This window comes from Heloderma suspectum, chromosome 6 (genome assembly GCF_057233095.1).
Source record: "Heloderma suspectum isolate Gila_16-S chromosome 6, 16-S_ref, whole genome shotgun sequence".
NCBI lineage: Eukaryota > Metazoa > Chordata > Lepidosauria > Squamata > Helodermatidae > Heloderma > Heloderma suspectum.
Genome location: NC_139463.1, coordinates 69,730,301 through 69,749,743, shown reverse-complemented (window position 1 = coordinate 69,749,743; position 19,443 = coordinate 69,730,301). Strand labels below are relative to the sequence as shown.

The window sequence follows — 19,443 nt, the reverse complement described above, 5'->3', positions numbered from 1 at the left end:
ACCTTTAGGCAAGAGCATCAAGCAACACATTACAAGGGGAGGCAAAAAACAAAACCAAGAAAATAAAAGAAACTCTCTAGGGGAGAGGAAGCATGATATGTGAGGCAAGGGAAGTTTTTCTATCATAGCAAACCGTTGATCCTCATCGAACAGAACTGGTGACCTGACCAATCTGTGGCAATTCTTTGATCTTAAAGGTCTCAATTATTTATTGTCTATATGAAATCAGTTTTCAGGTACAAAAGAGAAATGTGGTGCTTGTTTCTAGATCCAGATCTGAACAATTCTCAGGGGAAAGGGCGTGACTACAGTGCTCATCTGTTAGATGAACAAGCCCCCTTGGGTTTAGAACACCAAGAACACAAGGACATAAGAAGAGCCCTAGTGGATTTTACCAAAGCTCTGTCTAGTCCAGTATTCTGTTCCCACAGTAGCCGCTCTATGGGAAGCCTGAAAGCAGGACATGAGCGGAGTAGTACCCTTCCACTTGTGTTCCCCAACAACTGGTATTCAGAGACATATTACCTCTGATTCTGGAGGTACTATATAGCCATCCTGACTAGTAGCCACTGGATGAGCAAACAATACACTACAGTAGCGTAAATTTAGTTTCTTTTGAGGTGTTGCAGTGTACTCTGTTTCCAGACTAGCTTTCCCCCAGGAGAATAGCCCATCTCTGATTCACTCACGAAGGCTTGTTATGTCTTCCTTTCTGGCCTGCTATGCTTTCAGTTGTAATTTGACTTAGCAATTCCTAACTAATCTAATGAGGTACCGTACAGACATATAGCCACTGGCAAATCACGATTATTCTAAATGGGTGCTAAGAGTGCCTGATCTTGGCGCCCAGAGCTAAAGGGAGATCAAGAGATGAAGTTACTACATACACGTTCACCAGCAGGTCCGGGCAAACCGGCAGGTCCAGGCTCACCACGGGATCCTCTCTTGCCTTCCTCACCAGGGGGACCAGGGGGGCCTTGGATACCAGCGGGGCCCTAGGAAATAAAATGAAGGAGACAGAGGTAAGTGATTATGGAGGAAAAAATAAAACTAGAATAGAAGCAAAGTTACCAGTTCATGAGATGTACACTTACAGGTTCGCCTTTACCACCAGCATCTCCTTTGTTTCCAGGGGCGCCAGGTTCACCCTAAAGATATGAAGAAGAGACAGAAAACAACATAGTCATATATCTCCTTCAGTGCAAGAAATGCAACAGTGAGCTTGTTTTGTAAAGAGATCAAGACTGTGTAGCTTCTCTGAGGTGACTCACAGCAAGTTTCTATTATCCATGCAACCCAGAGAGGAAAAGGTTTGAAGCTACGAGTGAGCTGATAATTAGCTTAATGCCTGTCTAGAAAGGTTTGGTGGTGGGAAGCAGAGCTAGGGGAAAGGGATTTGTGTGTGCGTCCAATGAAAGCAGACATTATGAGAGTTAACAAGATCCCTGTGGGTTTTGTTTGCAGGAACAGCCTGCTAAATAATTTTGGAATGGTTTCCCTCAAAGTGGCCATTTCCACACCATCGCTTATATCGTTTTGATGCTATTATCCCATCTGCCACACAGATCTAGCCACTTTGAAATACTGCAGTGTTCAGAATTTCAAAACCAGTATATGCTGGCAGGGTGGTGTGAAATGGTGCCAAAGGCGGCAAAATATTGGAGGCTATGTTCCCCTGTCAGGTTCAGATTTGGAACTAACTGGTGACGCTACGAGAGTCTAGGCACTGTAACCATTAAACCAGCACAGCTGGAGAGGATGTGGAATGTACAGTAAGATGTCTTCTGAATCAACGATGTCATAATAAGATCCTCTATGCTCACCGAGTGGCTAAAGTAGCTGGGTTTTACTGGGTAGCCAGCCCAGGTGGCCAGTTTTTGATAAGCCTAAAGGTGAGGAACAATTAGGTGACACTTACGCTGTTGCCCTTGGGACCAGGAGCGCCACTGGGACCTTGAGGTCCAGCTGGGCCACGAGCACCAGGGAAGCCAGGAGCGCCAGCAATACCAGGAGAACCCTAGAAGAGAGAGAAGAGCTGGTGAGGCAGCTGGTAAACAGGGGCATTGATGAGAATAAGGAGAGCGCATGTAATGGGAAGATACTTACAGTTGCACCTTTGGCACCAGCTTGACCATCAGCACCAGGGTTGCCCTAAAACAGAGAAGGAAGAGAGAAGGGTTATCGCCACCATCTTTACAAAATTCTGAAGCACACCAGAATGTAAAAGGAAAGCAAAAAATGGATCAGCGGGGTAGCTTACAGAAGGACCAGCAGCGCCTGCAGGGCCAGCAGCACCAGGTTCACCACGAGCACCTTGTGGGCCTTCACCGCCACGAGCACCTTGGGGACCAGTTTCACCCTGAGTGACAAGAGAAAGAAGAGCAATAAGCATATGTGTTTCTCCTTGTGCCTGGTGGCAACGTCTTCCTTCCCAGCCAAATTATACTGTACCGGCCTCACAATTCTGTCCTGCCTAGTTTATCAGGGCCTCATGTCCTCCCAACCTCCCCCAACTCCCATCAGAGTTTTGAGGCCTGCTGACGGAGATTCATTAATTAGTCTTTTCAAGTCCTGTTCTACTTTTTTGAGGCCTACTTGTAAGGCCTATGGCTGAGTTCTTATACTGCAAGAATTCTGTGGTTGTTGCTCCTTTCCAATGCCCTCTGATATTGCTCTGGTAATGTCTGAACCCTGAAGATGAAGGCTTAACAATGTGGTCACCTCCTTTCCACATCAACATCACCTGAGGTGTTGTGACTGGGAAATAACATTGGTGGCTTCTCTCACCTGATCTCTAGGGTTCAGATATTACTGGGGCGGAAGGGACAGTAGACTGCATCTACCATGCAGAACCACACCACTCCTATGAACTGGGCCTGTGTTAACTGTAGATGCGTCATCCTTGATTCCCGAATGAGGAACTATTAGGGCTTCTTGGCATTATAACTAGGCTAGGCAGGATCTAGAGAGTTTAAGAGGAAAGCTCTTTCAAGGTCAAGATTATCATTATGAGGAGCATGGCTCTTCAGGAATAGTCCATAATCTTTCCCACAGAGGAAGAATATGCCTCAGTTATTTATTGCTAAGAAAGAAGCATATTTGCTAAGAAATAGCTCATCTAGAGTAGAAATGGCACTATGGAATTCTTATTCTAAAAAAGAGGAAGGGAAGAAGTGGAGGCTGTACCCAACCAATTTGATACTACTGAGGTGACCCTCATGAAACAATTATGTCTGAATGTTAAGGCAGTCAGGCATTCTTACCTTAGGACCAACGGCACCAGGGAAGCCAGGGGGACCAGCTGGACCAGTGGGGCCCTGAAAGAAGAAGAGTAAGGCGTTAAGTGGTGATTATAGAGTTTTCCCTAGAGTCCCAAATTAGCAGCCTTTCAACATTGGCCAACTCAGCTCCTCCTAATGCCAAGAGGTTTGGTCTGTGCTTTGAAATGGACAGGAAAAAGGAAACTGATCTTGAGGCAAACTCTTCTATCCCATGGTCGGTTAATTATAGAGTGGATTATCCTGCAATTCCCGCCCCTCCCCCCCCCATTTTGGATGGAGAGATTGGCAATGGCCAATGTTTTGTATGTTTCCCACAAGAGGGAAGGAATCACCACCCAGGCAATATTAAGGCCTATTAGGAGAAATAGAGCAATACAGGAATACTTACTGTGGGACCAGCAGCACCTGGGGAACCATCATTACCACGAGCACCCTGTAGAAGAGATGAGGGGAAAGAGCATTTGAATTAGAGCCATCTTCTCACAAGGCCATGCAAGAGCTGGTGAGTACTTGGTACTTGGAGCCAGTCCATCAAGCACCACAGATGTGTAGCAGTCCAGCAATACAGGAGAATGCACTTACAGCAGGGCCAGCTTGACCAGGACGACCTCTCTCGCCAGGAAGACCACGTGGGCCCTAAACAGAAGAAGGAGAAACAAGGTCAGTTGGGAGAAAGCAGCTTTGATCTATGCTTTGTTATTATGCACCCACCCTTTCCCTTAGCTTTTCAGTTCTTTAGCATCTACCACTTTCCCCCAAAAGCATAATGCTTCGGCTGGTATTAGGGGGCTTCTTTATTCACCAGGGAGCCACAGGGATTGTAGAGAGAGGCCTTATTTGTCAGCAGTGTGTCTTTTTTCCTTTATGTTGTTTCTTCATATCTTATATGGCTCTGACGTAAAGCTAGTTTGTTAAGCTTTCCCCCCATTCCTGATATAGTCCCTCCTTCTGACTATGTGTTCCTGTTCTTCTGGATCTGCCTGGAACCATATCTAAAGGCTGATGAAATACCATCATGGAATCCATTAAACCACGTGAAAGAACCTTTGCTCTGTCTCTTTCCCCACTCCAACCCAGTTCTGCCATGATCCTAGCTCTGCTATCTGAAATCTCACACAAAGACTTGCAGCTGTCCATAAAGTAACGACTCATCTTGTTTGATAGGTCTCCTTGTATGCTTCATGTCAAGGTGTTCTGTCCCTCATGTAGGAGGCTGCTATCTCCCATTTAAGGAGGGATTCAGGCTGAACATATTTTCATTGCCTTTTGGAGTTGCCATATGTTAACCATTGATTTTTCATGGCCAATGCCCACTGGACAAGGTATGATAGGAAGTCTGCTGCACTGGGCACTTTCAGACAAATTAGCTCGACTTGATTCCCAGCAAAGCTAAAGCATGTTGAGATTAATGTTCAACTGACTCCATCCTCAGAACACAAAGGTGGGAAGGTATGACCATAGTACATAGGAACATACGAAGCTGCATTATGCTGAGTCAGACCATTATCCATCTAGCCCAGCATTTGCTACTGTGTGTCAGCAACTCTCCAGGGTTTCAGGCAGAGGTCTTCCCCATCTGCTTCTACATGATCCTTTTGACTGCAGATGCCAGGGGTTGATCCTGGGACCTTCTGCATGCAAAACATGTACTCTCCCATTGAGCTGTGGTACAGACCCCCTGCTCTTGGAGGAGTTTTCCTTGACTTCTGTGATACCACCTGAACAAATCCATTTTTGCCGATACCCAACCTATGCTTGTAAGAAATAGAAAGATGATCTGCCCATCAAATCAATGGACAGAAGAATGATGGAAGTATATATATATATATATACTCACAACTTGTCCAGGAGCACCATTCTCACCAGGGCTGCCAGGCTCACCCTGAAAGAGAAGACAGAATAGATGTCAATGCCCTGTTGCTGAAACAGGAGGAGGTGGAATTCTGCATCAACTGAAGATGGCATGTACTTGTAGTAGACACTCACCTTGGGGCCAGCAGGTCCAGCATCACCCTTAGCACCATCAAGACCACTGAAGCCCTAAAGTGGGTGGAAAGAATGGGTGGACAGAGAAGAAAGAGAAACATTAGAATCCAAGGAATAAAGTCTAGAAAAGGCGATGTGTGCCATATTACAATTCTTAACTAAGAAAGCTACCAGTTCCATATTATACCACTCAGCAAAATGGGGTATGAGAGCTCCATATTAGCAACCTTGCTGAAGCTAAGTAGGCTTGGGCCTGGTTACTACCAGGATGGGAGACCTCCTTGGAACCAAGAAAGCCGGGATAGCAATGTACGAAATCAAAATATTGCACTGTTCCACTGATAACATCTGGGCAGACATTTTTAAAGGTCGGTTTCATAGCCTTGTCTGCTTGGGCTTGGGCTGCCTTCTAAGACAAGTAGCATGAGAAGAAGCGTCATTCCAAGGTGTACTTGGGGTATTGACACCATTATGGCAGTGGTGAATGCCAGGAATCATGCAGTGAAGGTGCGCTGGTGACCATCCCAGGTGCTGTTTGTATTGTGATGGCTACAATTCCTAAAAGCTCCAGAGGACATGCCTACCTACTCCTCAGTCATATCTATCCCTGGTACACTCTGAATGGCAAGATTCCTGAATTTAATTGAATATTGAACAACTGGAGCACACGTACTCTGTGTCCTTTCATGCCTGGCAGGCCAGCAGTTCCGGGGAGACCACGAGCACCCTGAAGCAAGAGAACAAGGAATTATTTAGAAGAGCGGGAAGAAAAGGAGAGAATAATGTTCATTTTTCTAACCATCTGTAGACACGTGGGTAGGACCTCTTCACCCCGAGGCCTGGTATAGGAGTGGGGTATCTTTAATCTACTGTTCACCAATAGGTGAACATTGAAAAAGGCTAAGAAATTAAAATGGGGTATTTAGTGGTATCCTGGCTGGACCATGTTAAGGACTAGCTTTTCCCCTCCAACTATGTCACTTGAACCCTACCCAAAATCAAAGGTCTTGTACAGCTGGGACCACCCATCAGGAGCTCAGAATTCCCTGCCTGGGAAGGAGTGTGTCAGTGATCATCTAGTCTGTTGATGCAATGGACAGAGTGATTGGATTCAGATGTAGGGCTCAAAATCCTGCCCAGCCACCTTCTGGCCATAGCCCACCATCTCTCCGTATAAGTGCCTTGCAAAACTGCTGTGACCATGAATTGAAATAAGGACGCACTGTAATGGGGCCTTCGACACTTGGAGTGGGGTGTGTGCTGGACGGGAAGAGGCTGTATGGGTTTCTAAATAAATAAATAATCCCTCTGCACCAAAGCGAGAATCACAGTTCTTAAGCTGCTCCTTGCCAATGCTTGTCTAATCTATTCTTTCAAAGACTGTGGTACACAAGTGTCAGAGGTTCCATAACTTTCCCTAGACAACATGGCCCATTATCAAGGTTATCCATTTCTCCTCCTGTGATCGAGGCTAGCTCTTTCCTTGTCTGAGTTGTTGGACAAGTTGTGATTCTTCAGAAAAGGACAGTGGCTTCTCCACTGTTCCATGATGTTCTAGCAACCCAGGTAGAAGAGAGTTCTTACCTGTGGGCCAGGAGGACCGCGCTCACCAGGACGGCCAGGTTTCCCAGCTTCACCCTTAGAGAAAGAAGAGGAGACAGGATCTAAGCCAGTGCTGGAACCACTGATTTGCTGGGGAAAAATCTATTGATTGAGGAACTGTTTTTGTAAAGGGGGCCTAAATTTCCCATGTGGGGAGACTTCTAAGATTTGCAGGGGCCAGTCAAAAGCTCCCATAACGTCAACAGGTATGGCCTGAGGGTTCAACATGCTTCTGTTGCTGTCAGCTGAGAGGAGGAAGGCAGAAGTAGAAGCAGCGGGCAAGCCTAAATAAGGCCCACCAATAACAAGTTGCTGGAGCTCCATCAGGTACTGGTTGGGTTAGAGGCTTTGGAGTTAGGTGAGGAGTTAGAGGCTTTGACTCCAGATAGGGTTGGCTGACATAGCAAACTGCCTTGGAGCACAGAGACTGCAGGGATGGGAAATTGAGCGTTCGTCCTTGGTCATCAGCTGCTCACTGCAGTGCTTGGTGGGAGATGGCATGGGAAAGTGTCCTGGAGGAGGTGAGGGCCCTTCATTCTCATAGTTGGTCTCCATTCTCATTGTTAGATCCTACCTACTTGCTTTTCCTGGAGGCAATGCAACACCCAGCACATCATGAGTCAGCTCACTCAAGCCCGCAAACGCAGAGCAAACATACTCAATATTGATGGCAGGTTTTTTTTTCTCTGGCAGTTTGGGCACACCCCATCTTTGGAACATTAGGGTGGGAAAAGAGAGGGGGTCATTCCCCCCCCCCAGAAAGACATGATCACTCACATCATCTCCGTTCTTGCCAGGTGGGCCAGCTGGACCACGGGGACCCATTGGACCCTAGAGTATTTGTCGAGAAGAAACAGATTCATTAAAATCAGAAGCAAGACATTCCAGCTCCCACTTAAAACCCAATTGATATGTTTAAAAGGGGCCCCAGATAGGGACCTGTCTGCAGCATTTGCCATTCAAACGCTCCCCCAAGGGTGGAAAAGGGGAACTCCAAGGAACAGACTGGAGACTGTTCTGTTCGGCCATGATAAGGCGAACACAAGGTACAAAAAGAAGATCAGGTGGTACTCACAGAACTACCAGGCTCTCCGGGTTCACCAGGGGGACCTTGGAAACCTTGGGGCCCCTGGAAGATTAAAAAGACCATCTAAGTTCGAAGAAGGAAAGCTACTACTGACTGCACCCCTATTTGATTTTGATGGCTCATGAGCTTTGTGAGGCCCTCCTTCCCTCAGTCTCCCACTCCTGCCTCTGTGCCTTCTGCAGTGCTGCCTTCTTGGCCTGGAACAGCCTCCTCTTCTCTGTGAACCTGCTTCCCACTTTCCCTGCTGCAAAGCATTTTCTCAGCCAGCCTGTCCTACTCTTGCCCAATCCTCCACTGCTGTTTGCTTCTGTTCCCCACTCCCCATGCAATACTGATTTATTGAACCCCCACCTCTCCTTCAGCCCCAGTTTTATTTTCTCAGTATAGATTGTAAATCCCGTTTAACTTGAGCCAAAGCTCAATGGGGATCATGTAAAGAAATAAAAGAAACGACTGCCTGTGAGCATATGCAGAGTGGACAGCAGAGTAACTACAGCCTCCCTAGGTCTTGGATTGGGAGGCAGGCTTTCTGCTAGAGGACATGGATTTCAGGAAATCTGTATTTCCAGCACCTCTTTTTTGGACCATACATTTTAAGACTTAATCGTGATATGACCATCTCCCATATCAAAGAGGAAGTTGGACATGGTTAAGTCTTCCACTTCCCCTGCTCCCAGCACTCCAGATTCTGCATGATGGTCTGTGAACATCCAGGTCTGTGGAGCAAGTTTCTCAAGAGGGGATGGACTGTATATCTTGTGTGCATGTGATCTGTTGCCAAAGCAACCTCATATTCTGTGCCAAGAGCAGCTGGAATCCTTGACTCTCCCACCTATGCAAATTAAGTAGATTTGACATATTCTGCGCAATTTATTCTGCTTCTGATACCCATATAGAAAGGCAAAGAGCAGGGCACAAAATCCTTGCTCTCCAGGACATGGAAGTCCTGCTCAACTCCTATGCCACCAAGCTCTGAAGAAAGAAAGAAAGAAAGAAAGAAAGAAAGAAAGAAAGAAAGAAGCTATTTGAGATTATGAGGATGGTAAACATTGCTTCAAGTACCAAAGCCTGTGCTTTTGCAATGCACCCCTTGTCTGAAATTCAAAATGCACATATCCTTGTTTAAAGAGCATTGAGAGTTGATTCTTAAGAGAGAAGGGTGGGGGGAGTACTTACAGGAGCGCCAGGGGGGCCAGGAAGACCACGGGGACCAGCTGGACCCTGAAAATCAAGGTGAGAAGAAGCAGTCAGGTTTATGGATTAAATGGGATTGCCACTATTTTGTCTTGACCTCAGTGGATAGCTGTGCTCCGTAGGGTTGATCTGGCAACCATGCTACTTTGGCCTTGCTTGACTCCATCATTTGCAGGCTGTGCCTCACCATAGTTTCTGTATCTTTTCTATTAACTAGATCTGGCTATCCTGCTGTATCATTTCCTAAACTGCCTTTCCTCCATCTCTTCTTCCCATCCTTCTTGGTCCAGCTTGCACATCGATTTTGGGGAAATGTCTGCTTTTGTGGTCACTGGGGTAGCGGTCAAAAGTGTCTGGTGACCAACTGATTGGTGAGTTGCCATCAAATTTCACCTAAAGTGAAGCGTAAGGCAAAAAGAGGAGGCCCCCTGCTTGAGCAAAACACCTGAGAAATGTTGAGAGAATCTGAAAGAATTTCAGTAAGACTAATGAAATTCCTCAGTGGGGGTTTGTACATCCCTAAGTTTCTGCTTCGTTTCAAGTTAATGGGTATATTATAAAGGAAAAAAGTGGGAACTATCACAGCTCCACCATAAACTCAAGCAACTATCTGCCACCCTCAGTCCCACCTTCTGTTATGTGGATAATATCACCAGCCTATTTTAAAAGGGGTGTTTTGAGGATTCTGAGGTGATGGAACACTTGGGGAAAAGATATTATAGGTTGGATTCAGTTTTAGGCATATTTAGAGTAGACCCATTGAAATCTAAGGGATTTACATTAGTCAAATTGATTTCAATGAGTCTGCTCTAATGTATGTATGTATGTATTGCATTTCTATACCACCTAACAGCCGAAGCTCTCTGGGTGGTTCACAAAAATAAAGATTAAATCTGAATCCAACCCATTATATAAACCAGGGGTGGAGAACCTGAGGCCCTCCAGATGTTGATGGACTACAGTTCCCATCATCCCTGAGCATTGGCCATGCTGGTTGGGGCTTATAGGAGTTGGATATAAACTTATTGTAACCACAAATATCATCACAGTCATTTAATTCATTGACCCTACATCCCTTTTCCTCATGGAAAGAAGGACTTCCAGTCTTCAGTTATTATTATTCTGCTTTTCTGTAGTAACATGTCCTACAAAAAAATCAAGATGGAAATGAATTGTAGGCCTGCTTCCTTGTTATAAGACTGATGATATGATATTGAAATGTAAGGTTGATTATTTATGCTGTATTGAACTGTAATATTGCCAATGTTATAGGTATAATTTTTAAGTAAAATGGGATTTGAAGTTTCTGTGTAATGAAGTTTAAATTTAATCCTTTTAAATAACTTTTTATATATACATTTTTCATGCTTTCTTCTTCCTTCTCCTTCTACTGTTTTCTTTTTTCTTTCTTTTTTAAAAACTCCCCCCCCCCCCATTATGGCTGTGTCCTCCTAAGAATACTGTATTGTTGGGGAATTATAGTTACTGATTAGGTTGTTGGTACTATTTATTTTATTTATAAAGATAAAAAATAGAATAAAAAGCATTTTAAAAAAATCAAGCTGGAGTGTGTTTGATTCGCCACCCTGGGAAGAAGATAGCTTCTGCTGTTGTGAGCAAATGAAACAGTCATCAGCAGACAAAATCTATCTATCTTTCTGTCATCTTTCTGTCATCTTTCTGTCATCTTTCTGTCATCTTTCTGTCATCTTTCTGTCATCTTTCTGTCATCTTTCTGTCATCTTTCTGTCATCTTTCTGTCATCTTTCTGTCATCTTTGTGAGGCTTCACTGTTCTATCCTGAGGATTAAGGAACTGCAGGGGCCCCAACAGACTCTTTGGTTCACACCTCCCAAAGTACACCTGTTCCCTTCTCAAATTTTCTCCTTATTCTTCTTCCTCACTAAACCCACATCCTCAGCCAACACTTTCTCTGAACCCTCAAGACCATTCACACTTACCATTGGGCCAGGAAGAGAAAGACCACCAACAGATTTTTCATCATAACCATAAGACAGCTGAGGAGCGAAGTTCTGTCAGTGGAAAGAAGAAGAAGGGAGAGAAAAAAGAGAACATGTTTCCAGGGTTCTAAGAGGCACATCCTCCATAAATCGGTGGAATAACAAAGATAAGTAGGTCAACACAACTTACTCCGCCAAGGCCTGGAGGACCTGGAGGGCCTGGAGGGCCAGGGAGTCCAGGTTGTCCGGGAATGCCGTCTCTGCCAGGTGGGCCTGGATGTCCCTGAAAACAAAGATGGCAAGAAGCCACAGGTTAGCACTATGACAGTACACTCTGATCAGTATACAATGGCAGAACTGGTTGGTAATTCCTCATGCCCTGGCAAAATTTCAAAAGTAGAATGGACTTATGGAAAGCTACAAAGAATCAACACTGGAGGGAACCAGCAGAGGAGCCAGCACCCGGTTCCGATGAAAGCTGGGAAGTGTGGAAATCATTGAATAGACTGCGCACGGGTGTAACAAGATCTAGAGACGCTTTGAATAAATGGGGCTATCCGGTGATCTCTGCCCTATGCGACTGTGGAGACTTGCAGACAACAACACATGTATACTTGCCCTTTGTGCCCTGACCAATGCACACATAAGGACCTTATGACAGCGCGACAGAACGCAATTAACATTGCTAGTTTCTGAGCAAGATTTGTCTAATTTTTATATATTTTAACTTCTACATTTTATATTTTAAATGTTATGTGTTATAGTATGTTTTTTAATTGTGATGCTTCTGACACAAATAAATAAAATATTCCCCCTCCCCCTGAAGTTGAAACAAGTCTGAAATTTGGATGGAAAGTTTTAGAAGCATCAGACTATTGTGAAACTGTGAGGGATGGTACTGAAGTGGCCGTGTACTTTTTGTGTGTGTGGAAACAACAATCACATGTGTAGTTCAAACTTTCATGAAGTTATTTCTTGGGTGTTTTGTTTTGTTTTTGCTTTTCCAAGTTGCAATGAAATTTTAAAACATTTCAAACGTTCCTGGAAACAACAAGTCAGTGGAAATCAGGAGGTGATTTCTGTGGAGTGGGATGGGGTAGGGGATAATTTAAATGAATAGGTTTCCTTCTCATCCAGAAATGGAAATTTCAAGATGTAGCCCCCTGAAAAGTGTCTGCAAACTTTTATGACTGCTTCATACTTTCTGACATTTACTTTATTTTTATTTGAACTATAATCGGCTAAAGCTTTGTTACAGATACCTACCCTGTCTCCTTTGGGGCCTGGTTCTCCTTGAGGACCCTGCCAGGTAAGAAGAAAATTGTGATTATTGCATAATTACCCAGAGAACAAAATCAATGCACCCAAAGAAATGTTAAAAAATAGAAGTCAAGACTGAGGAAAGAGAATATACCTCTACTCCACTTCCTTGTGGGTTAGCAGGAGGGACATCTGGAATACAACGAGAAAAGGGCTATTAAGAATCAGAACTCAACATCATCCAGAATTTATCATCATCCCCAACTATTGCAAATCACACCCCACCCCCAAACCATACCTCTAAATACCATCTGGCCTATCAGAACCCACTCAGTTCAATGAGTGATACTTAGACTAGGCCCACTGAATTCAATGGGACAAGTTAGTCATGACTAAAATTAAGTCCAGTTGATTTCCGCGCATCTACTCCAAGCATGACTAAGTCTGGACCCAGCCCACTGACTCCTTACAGACCAGGCTTCTTGTTGAGAAATCTAGGAAAAAATGTAGAAGTTGATGGTGGAATGCAGCTCTTATAATCGGCCTAAGGAAAAAATGCCATCTGCTAATCTGAAGAATAGGCTATTCACATCAACCAGAGTTTGAAACGTCCATAAAGGGAGGAAATAATACCCAGTTTCTTTCCCATGATCAAGCATTTTAGTGTCAGACTTAAGATGCCATCAATGGCATAGCCTGAGAGGTCCTCCCCCATTTTGCACTCTTCGTTAAAAGCTTTCCTGGCTCAGCAGATTTTGCCTTCTTCGCCAACTTTCCGCATGCATGCAAGGAATGGACACAAATTCAATTATACAAATATTTAAATTAAATCCAAATGAGTAGAGAGTCGTGGAAAGAAATGAGGTATGTGATCTTAGGCTATGGCAATGGTTAGATATTGCTATTGCAATGAAAACAGAGTTTCAGATAACTGGATAGGAGACAGGTTGATGGATGAATGGGTGGATAGGTAGCTGGTAGATGGAATTAGAAAAGCATAATTATGAGTCTATATGTGGGTGGATAATTGGATGGATGGTTAGATGGTTATTGGTGGATAAGAAGAAAAGAGAAGAGGAAATAGGTAACTGGATGGACATTTGGGTACATTAGTAGAAGATGGATGGTTTGGGCAAAAGGGTGAATTAGTAAAACAGACTAGATTAGATGGGTAAATACATTTGTGGACAGGCAGTTTCTTCTGTGGACGGATAGAGGTTTGAATCAGTGGGAGGATAAACAGATGCGTGATTGTGGGATGGAGGGAACTGTGGACAATTGTGATGGGATGAGGGGATAGGCAGGTAGAAGGAAAGTAGCTTAAGTCAATACCGGAATCAGAACAGGTTGCACAGCATTCTCCATCGACTTTTACAGGATTGCGGCAGTGTGATATATCATCACACATTATGTCATCGCAAAGGGCAGCACCATTGTCGCACACGCAGATCTGGCAATCATGAGGTTTCCAAATGTCTCTGTTACTGTACTTTACTTGGTTAAATGTGCATCCTTCAGATGGAACTAAAGAAAGAGACAACAAAAGAAACAAGGCGCATGAGTGAAGAGGTGAAGGTTTGGCTGGGAGCCAGCGGTGTCAGTAGGATAGATGAAGCAACAGAGGAACAAATGGGACAATCTCTTATGATGTATCAATCTGGATAACACATCTATTTTTACAAAATTGGTTGTGATTGTTGGCCTCCCTTCCCTCTGCTCTGCACTTACACCGATCAGCAAGTGTGTTTTAAAACCTCATCTGCTTCTCATCAAGCAAATTCTATGACACAGGAAACGAGCCAGCCCCACAATGACTCTTTCCAGTTGCTTTGGAATTTAAACAAAACCGCTGGCCAGTTGTTACATCCAACTGGTAACCTCAGCATTCTGGAGCTGAAGCCAAACCAAACATGCACACACAAAAGAGAAGAAAATAACAGCCTTCTGGAAAAGAAAAGAAATAGAGAGGAGAGTCAGGAATTTGGATTGAAGGAGGGCCCATGCAGGGGAGGCAACTATATCCTGTTGAACGTATGTGGGCCTGGAGAAATTGGATCCAGTGCAAACAATTTAAGTAGGAAGGGGAGTTAGCAGGTGTGAACCATGATAGGTCAGGTTCACAAGGCAGGTGTGATGGCCTCCATCTAAGCTCAAATCGTATGGCAGCTTCTTCAGAAACCAATGCTTGGTAGCACCATGGATGTTAAATGGTGCATAACAATGTAAGCCAAGGATGCTAACAAGGAGAGAAATACCACAGAGAGATGGTTGGGAAGAAGTAAGAAATCTTTCCTAGTGCATTTCATTTTTTTAAAAGAGTCCTGTGCATTCTGTAATTATTTCTCCTGATATAGGCTAGTTTCTTTTAAAACTCCTTGCTGGTCTCTTGAGATGGAGTTTTGTTTTAAAACTCCTTCCAAGACTCTTGCTAGAGTTTTCCATCCAAGGTCACTGGATGGATAGCGGCTTTATTGTAGTGGAGGAAAATGGAAAAAAAGAAAATCTGCTATTTAAAACAAAATTTTACAATAAAATAAACGACGAGCCAAAGTGATTTTGCAACATGAAAGTCATGTCTGATAACACCTTCCTGAAATGTTGCAGGAAAAGTGTATGCCAGCCACTAGATGGCAGCAAAATCTCCGTATCTCACAAGATAATATCTCACATACGTTCTCTTCTGATTATTATTATTATTATTATTATTCCAGTGGATGGGGAGCAGTTGTTCTGTAAAGATGTTTAATTGTTGACCCCAGAAATAGATGCACTTTGGTCAATGTTGATCCATTTCAAGGCCCCTCCCCACAACCCCACCCTAAGCAAGGCGCTATAACAGTGTCTTACCAGCCAAAGCAAGAGTGAGTCTCTTGATGGCCACTAGATGTCGCCATTGCACCGTTGACCAGAGCAAGTGATCCCTCCAAATCCGTTACCATCCAAAAGGCTTTGTCTATGAAGTGATGTCTAGACTTTTGTGCTTCATAGGTTGCTGAAACATTTTCCTTATGATATGAATCATGTTGAAGCTTGCTTTCTTTCTTTCTTTCTTTCTTTCTTTCTTTCTTTCTTTCTTTCTTTCTATACTGTCCTGATGGCTTTTGCAGGCTCCTTCAACAAGGCAGGAAAATAGCCTTGTCCTCCTACTCTTCCCCCCCTCCTCTTCCCCCTCGAACCACAACGCCTTAACTTTCGAAGAATACAGAATGAGTTTTCCATCACTGGCTGCATTACCCCTTCTTGTCCCCCTCCAGTGACAACCCACCCCCAGTTCCACCCACCCACCTTCTCCTTTGCCAAACTTGGCAAGGCAGTGCAGAGATTCTAATTGATCCAACTCGTTGCTTTGCCTCAAGGGACATGTTTAGAAAAGAAGGCGGGTGGGAGGGAGGGAGAGGGGAGGAGGAGAGCGTAAGACCAACAGAAGCATGCCCAAGGCTACACACAGCTGGTTAAGTTTGCTTTCAGAAGTGGTTCTTTTTCTCCATAGAACACTTCTATGGAGCTAGGAGAAATCTAGTGGAATAAATACTTCATTTTTTCAATCTCTTAAGCCTCCTTTCTCTCCCTTCCTTCATGATAACCCCAGATGCCTCTGGAAGGTAACAAACGTATGTTGACCTTTCCCATTTAAAAGAAAGAAAAAAAAAAGGATTCTCAGGACTGTATATAACATGCACTTTCTTTGCCTGATCTTATCTCTACGTCTTCCGAGCCACAGCAGCGTTCAACAGGAATTACAGTTACAGTGAAGCACAGATTACAAAACCATAACAATACTCCCACCTCCTTTGGCAAACTGTTCTGCAGAAATAGTTTGACCCTTGCTCTGAACTGCTGGATTTGGAGGAGGAAATGGCTTTGCATTCAACACAAAGAGTTGGGAGAAGAAAATTTGGAGGAAAGTTTTTTCCCCCTTCTCAATACGACTACAATAAAAACTTATTTAGAAGTATGCAGTGCTGTACTTACTGTCTTCTTCGTCTTGGCCTTTGGTGAGTAGAACAGTTGCTGCTATCAAAAGCAGTAACCGGGAATCCACAAAGCTGAACATGTCTAAATATTAGACATGAAGACTCTTTGTATCCTTGGTTCTGCTTTAGTGTCCAGTCATACAGGGACGGTCTGACTTAATGTAGTTCCACTCCAGACCCCAGCAGAAACTTCCTACTGACTCTGTCAAGTTTTTAGGCTCCCTTTTTATACGGTCCACTGTCCCAGAGGTGGATCCCTTCTTCGCTTGCTTCTAAGTGCTGTGGGGGGGATCTTGGGCCAGCCCCTTAGCCAATCAGCGAAGCCCAGCCTGCCCCCAGACACACAGAGACACGCACACATGCACCCACTCCCAAAAAAGTTGAGAAGCAAAGCCAAGCCCCTTTCTAACCAATCACAAAAGAATGGACCCAGTTAGTCTCCCTTCCACAAGCCAGTGGATCGTCTAGATTGGCAGTACATTCTGCAGGAAGAGGGAGGAATGTAATGGGGTATGAACTGAGATGTGTGTGTATGAAAGGGAATGAAGAGAAAAGAACAAGTAAAATCATTTGAGGGAATAGGATTTACAGGAGGGTTTGGGGGAAAGAAGGGTGTTGCAAAAGTTGAATATCAGAAGGCATGCAAGATCAGGAAATTGTAAGGTGGAATTCACAGCTTCTGCATGATCTAATAAAGCACCTGTGAAGGTGGGGCACCAGAGGGTGGTATAGAGCAAAGTGTGTATTTGTTTGTGCATGTCTTTTCTCAAAATACAATCAAAGTAAAACTTCTGGGATTGTGCAAGCTTTTGCCAAATATCATCTAATCCTTGGTATGTTGCCGTTTGCTTTAATTTTATATCACTCTTCTTTCTCGCTCATTCCCCTTTTGGAATGCCTACTATTTAAAGTTTAAAAAGAAGTATGTATAACTTTAGCAACTATTAAAGTGTATTGTTAAAGTCTGGCTTGGAGGATATTTTCTTCCCCTTAAATATAATAGTGAAAAACAGCAGAGATAGCTTGGAATTACTGATAAAGGATCAAAAGGAATAGATGCGTAAAATCGCAGAGGAAGATAATATTCCTGTGACTTGACAACCCCTTGTGGGGTCAGAGAATCCAATGAATGGACAGGATTCCCTGACCTTCAAAGAGTTCCCTATTCTGTCCTCAACCGGTATGCATGGGAGCTCCATCTGTGAACTGCAGTGGACATGGGGCTCTGGTTATACCTGTATGTATTACTGAACCAAACACCCGTGTGTATTACTGCTTGAAAAGGAAAGTTATGAAGCTGACCTTGCTTACATTCCCATCTCAAACACAGTTACTTAGAAATTTCATAGAAATCACTGGGAGGTGACATGCGTGTAATGCAATCAGTAATGGAGTGACAGACTACGATCTTAAGAGCACCTCAGCTCATAGCATCTACATTTCATTCGAAAACAAGACAATGCTTGTGTTTAGTATTGTGGCTTTGGTGTTTCTATACATCATAGCTATGGCCTTCCACATGCTATCTGTATGTGTATTTCATTCGTCTATATTATATGTGTATTTCATTCATCTATATTATACGGTCCACCTATACTTAAAGCTGCCTATCTATAAGGATGCGTATGGACAGGACAGCCTTTCTGTGTGCATGTAACAGAATAAAACACATTTGAATATTTATGGATATAATACATTATTGTAGAATTGTTTAATTTTTAAAAAAGAAAGAATAAAAATAAGAAAACAACACATTTTTATAAAAACAACAACTAACAACTTAACATATAAAATTGTCTTTCATTGAAAAGAATTTTAGCCATGATCCTGTTCATCCCTTTATTTGTACTGCTGCATATCTGAAACACTGAAAAACTTACAAGGTTTCTTCCTCTATCCCTGCTTGTAACATCAGCAACTTATCTAGGAATTCATTAAACTTTTCATCATTCATTTTCCAGAGGTATTAATGGGCAAACCTCAAATCCAAATAGCAAAGATGCTTTGTAACACAAACAAAGGCATTCTGAGAACCTCAGGGAAAAAGCCAAAGGCTGATTTCTCATTAGCCACACTCCTTCTCTCTTACAGACCTCAAGAGCATTAAAAAAAAAAAAAATGGGCAAAGTTCCATGACTGTTCTGAAGTGCAAAGAGCCACGTTGGTTGGAAAAAGGAGGCAGCAGCAGGACAACAGCACACAAGATACGGTGCAATTTTTAGAAGCTGCAATTACTGGTGCATATAAATGTGTGTGTGTGTCTTGTCTTTACCAGGCTATGGCAAACTATCTCTTTCAACCTCTGGACTCTAAAATGAGGGCCAGAAGGCTTCTAAATGAGGAACCTTCTGAAACAAAGCACTTTGGAATAGGGGACACCCATGAGAAAGAGTAAACCTTCCACGAAACAATAAAAACATAGGGAGAAAGGTATCCATGTGAGCTGGTCTTTGAAAGAACTGAGAGCCAGCAGAGCGTTCCTTCAGGGTTTTAAAGATCTAGGTGTGTCTGTTCCATAGATAAGTATTATTTCTGAAACAGGGCATGTTCCTAACCATCATGACCACTCAATAAAAATGATAGGAGAGGCCAAGACGTCTGAAGGTGCTTTACTGTTTGGTAGACAGCCCAAACAGGTAGACATTTGTCTTAGCAGGCAAATTCAGCAGAAACAGGGCATGTGCTGAAAATCAGAGACATTGCAAGGCTGATGAGGAATTTCATAGAAAATGAGGCTCAAACCAGCAGTGTCCTTTGCAATCAGGATCAGTTGAATGAATTATAAACAGCAAAGGGATCAGAATTCATTGTAGAGACTTCTTTGTAGATTATCTAGATCAGCCCTCCCCAACCTGGTGCCCTCCTGGTGTTTTTGACTACAACTCCCAGGATTCCTGATCATTGGACATGCTGGCTGGGGCCAATGAGAGCTGAAGTCCAAAACATCTGGGGGGCACCAGGTTGGGGAAGGCTGATCTAGATAATTGCCTACTGCTACCATTATACTACTACCAACATTTCCTACTTTAAAAAAAACAACAAAAAATGTTTTTCTTTGCTGCCAATTGTCAGAAAAGAAGCAGGGTACAAAGGGAGGG

At 43.5% G+C, this 19,443-nt stretch overlaps 1 protein-coding gene across 1 annotated transcript in view; it reads right to left on the bottom strand.

The window, feature by feature from the left end:
• COL1A1 (collagen type I alpha 1 chain) overlaps positions 1–16,546 on the bottom strand; it is a 46,952-nt gene extending 30,406 nt beyond the window's left edge. Inside the window, exons 1-21 of the mRNA XM_084804765.1 lie at positions 16,344–16,546; positions 13,704–13,895; positions 12,526–12,563; positions 12,378–12,413; positions 11,302–11,394; positions 11,112–11,183; positions 9,133–9,177; positions 7,945–7,998; positions 7,647–7,700; positions 6,852–6,905; positions 5,941–5,994; positions 5,268–5,321; positions 5,119–5,163; positions 3,864–3,917; positions 3,670–3,714; positions 3,264–3,317; positions 2,261–2,359; positions 2,107–2,151; positions 1,919–2,017; positions 1,095–1,148; positions 888–995 (exon numbers count right to left, since the gene is read on the bottom strand). Coding sequence (XP_084660891.1) covers positions 888–995; positions 1,095–1,148; positions 1,919–2,017; positions 2,107–2,151; positions 2,261–2,359; positions 3,264–3,317; positions 3,670–3,714; positions 3,864–3,917; positions 5,119–5,163; positions 5,268–5,321; positions 5,941–5,994; positions 6,852–6,905; positions 7,647–7,700; positions 7,945–7,998; positions 9,133–9,177; positions 11,112–11,183; positions 11,302–11,394; positions 12,378–12,413; positions 12,526–12,563; positions 13,704–13,895; positions 16,344–16,425 — 1,431 coding nt within the window. The 5' untranslated portion in view covers positions 16,426–16,546. The remainder of the gene's footprint in view (positions 1–887; positions 996–1,094; positions 1,149–1,918; positions 2,018–2,106; positions 2,152–2,260; positions 2,360–3,263; positions 3,318–3,669; positions 3,715–3,863; positions 3,918–5,118; positions 5,164–5,267; positions 5,322–5,940; positions 5,995–6,851; positions 6,906–7,646; positions 7,701–7,944; positions 7,999–9,132; positions 9,178–11,111; positions 11,184–11,301; positions 11,395–12,377; positions 12,414–12,525; positions 12,564–13,703; positions 13,896–16,343) is intronic.
• Between the last annotated feature and the right edge of the window lie 2,897 nt (positions 16,547–19,443).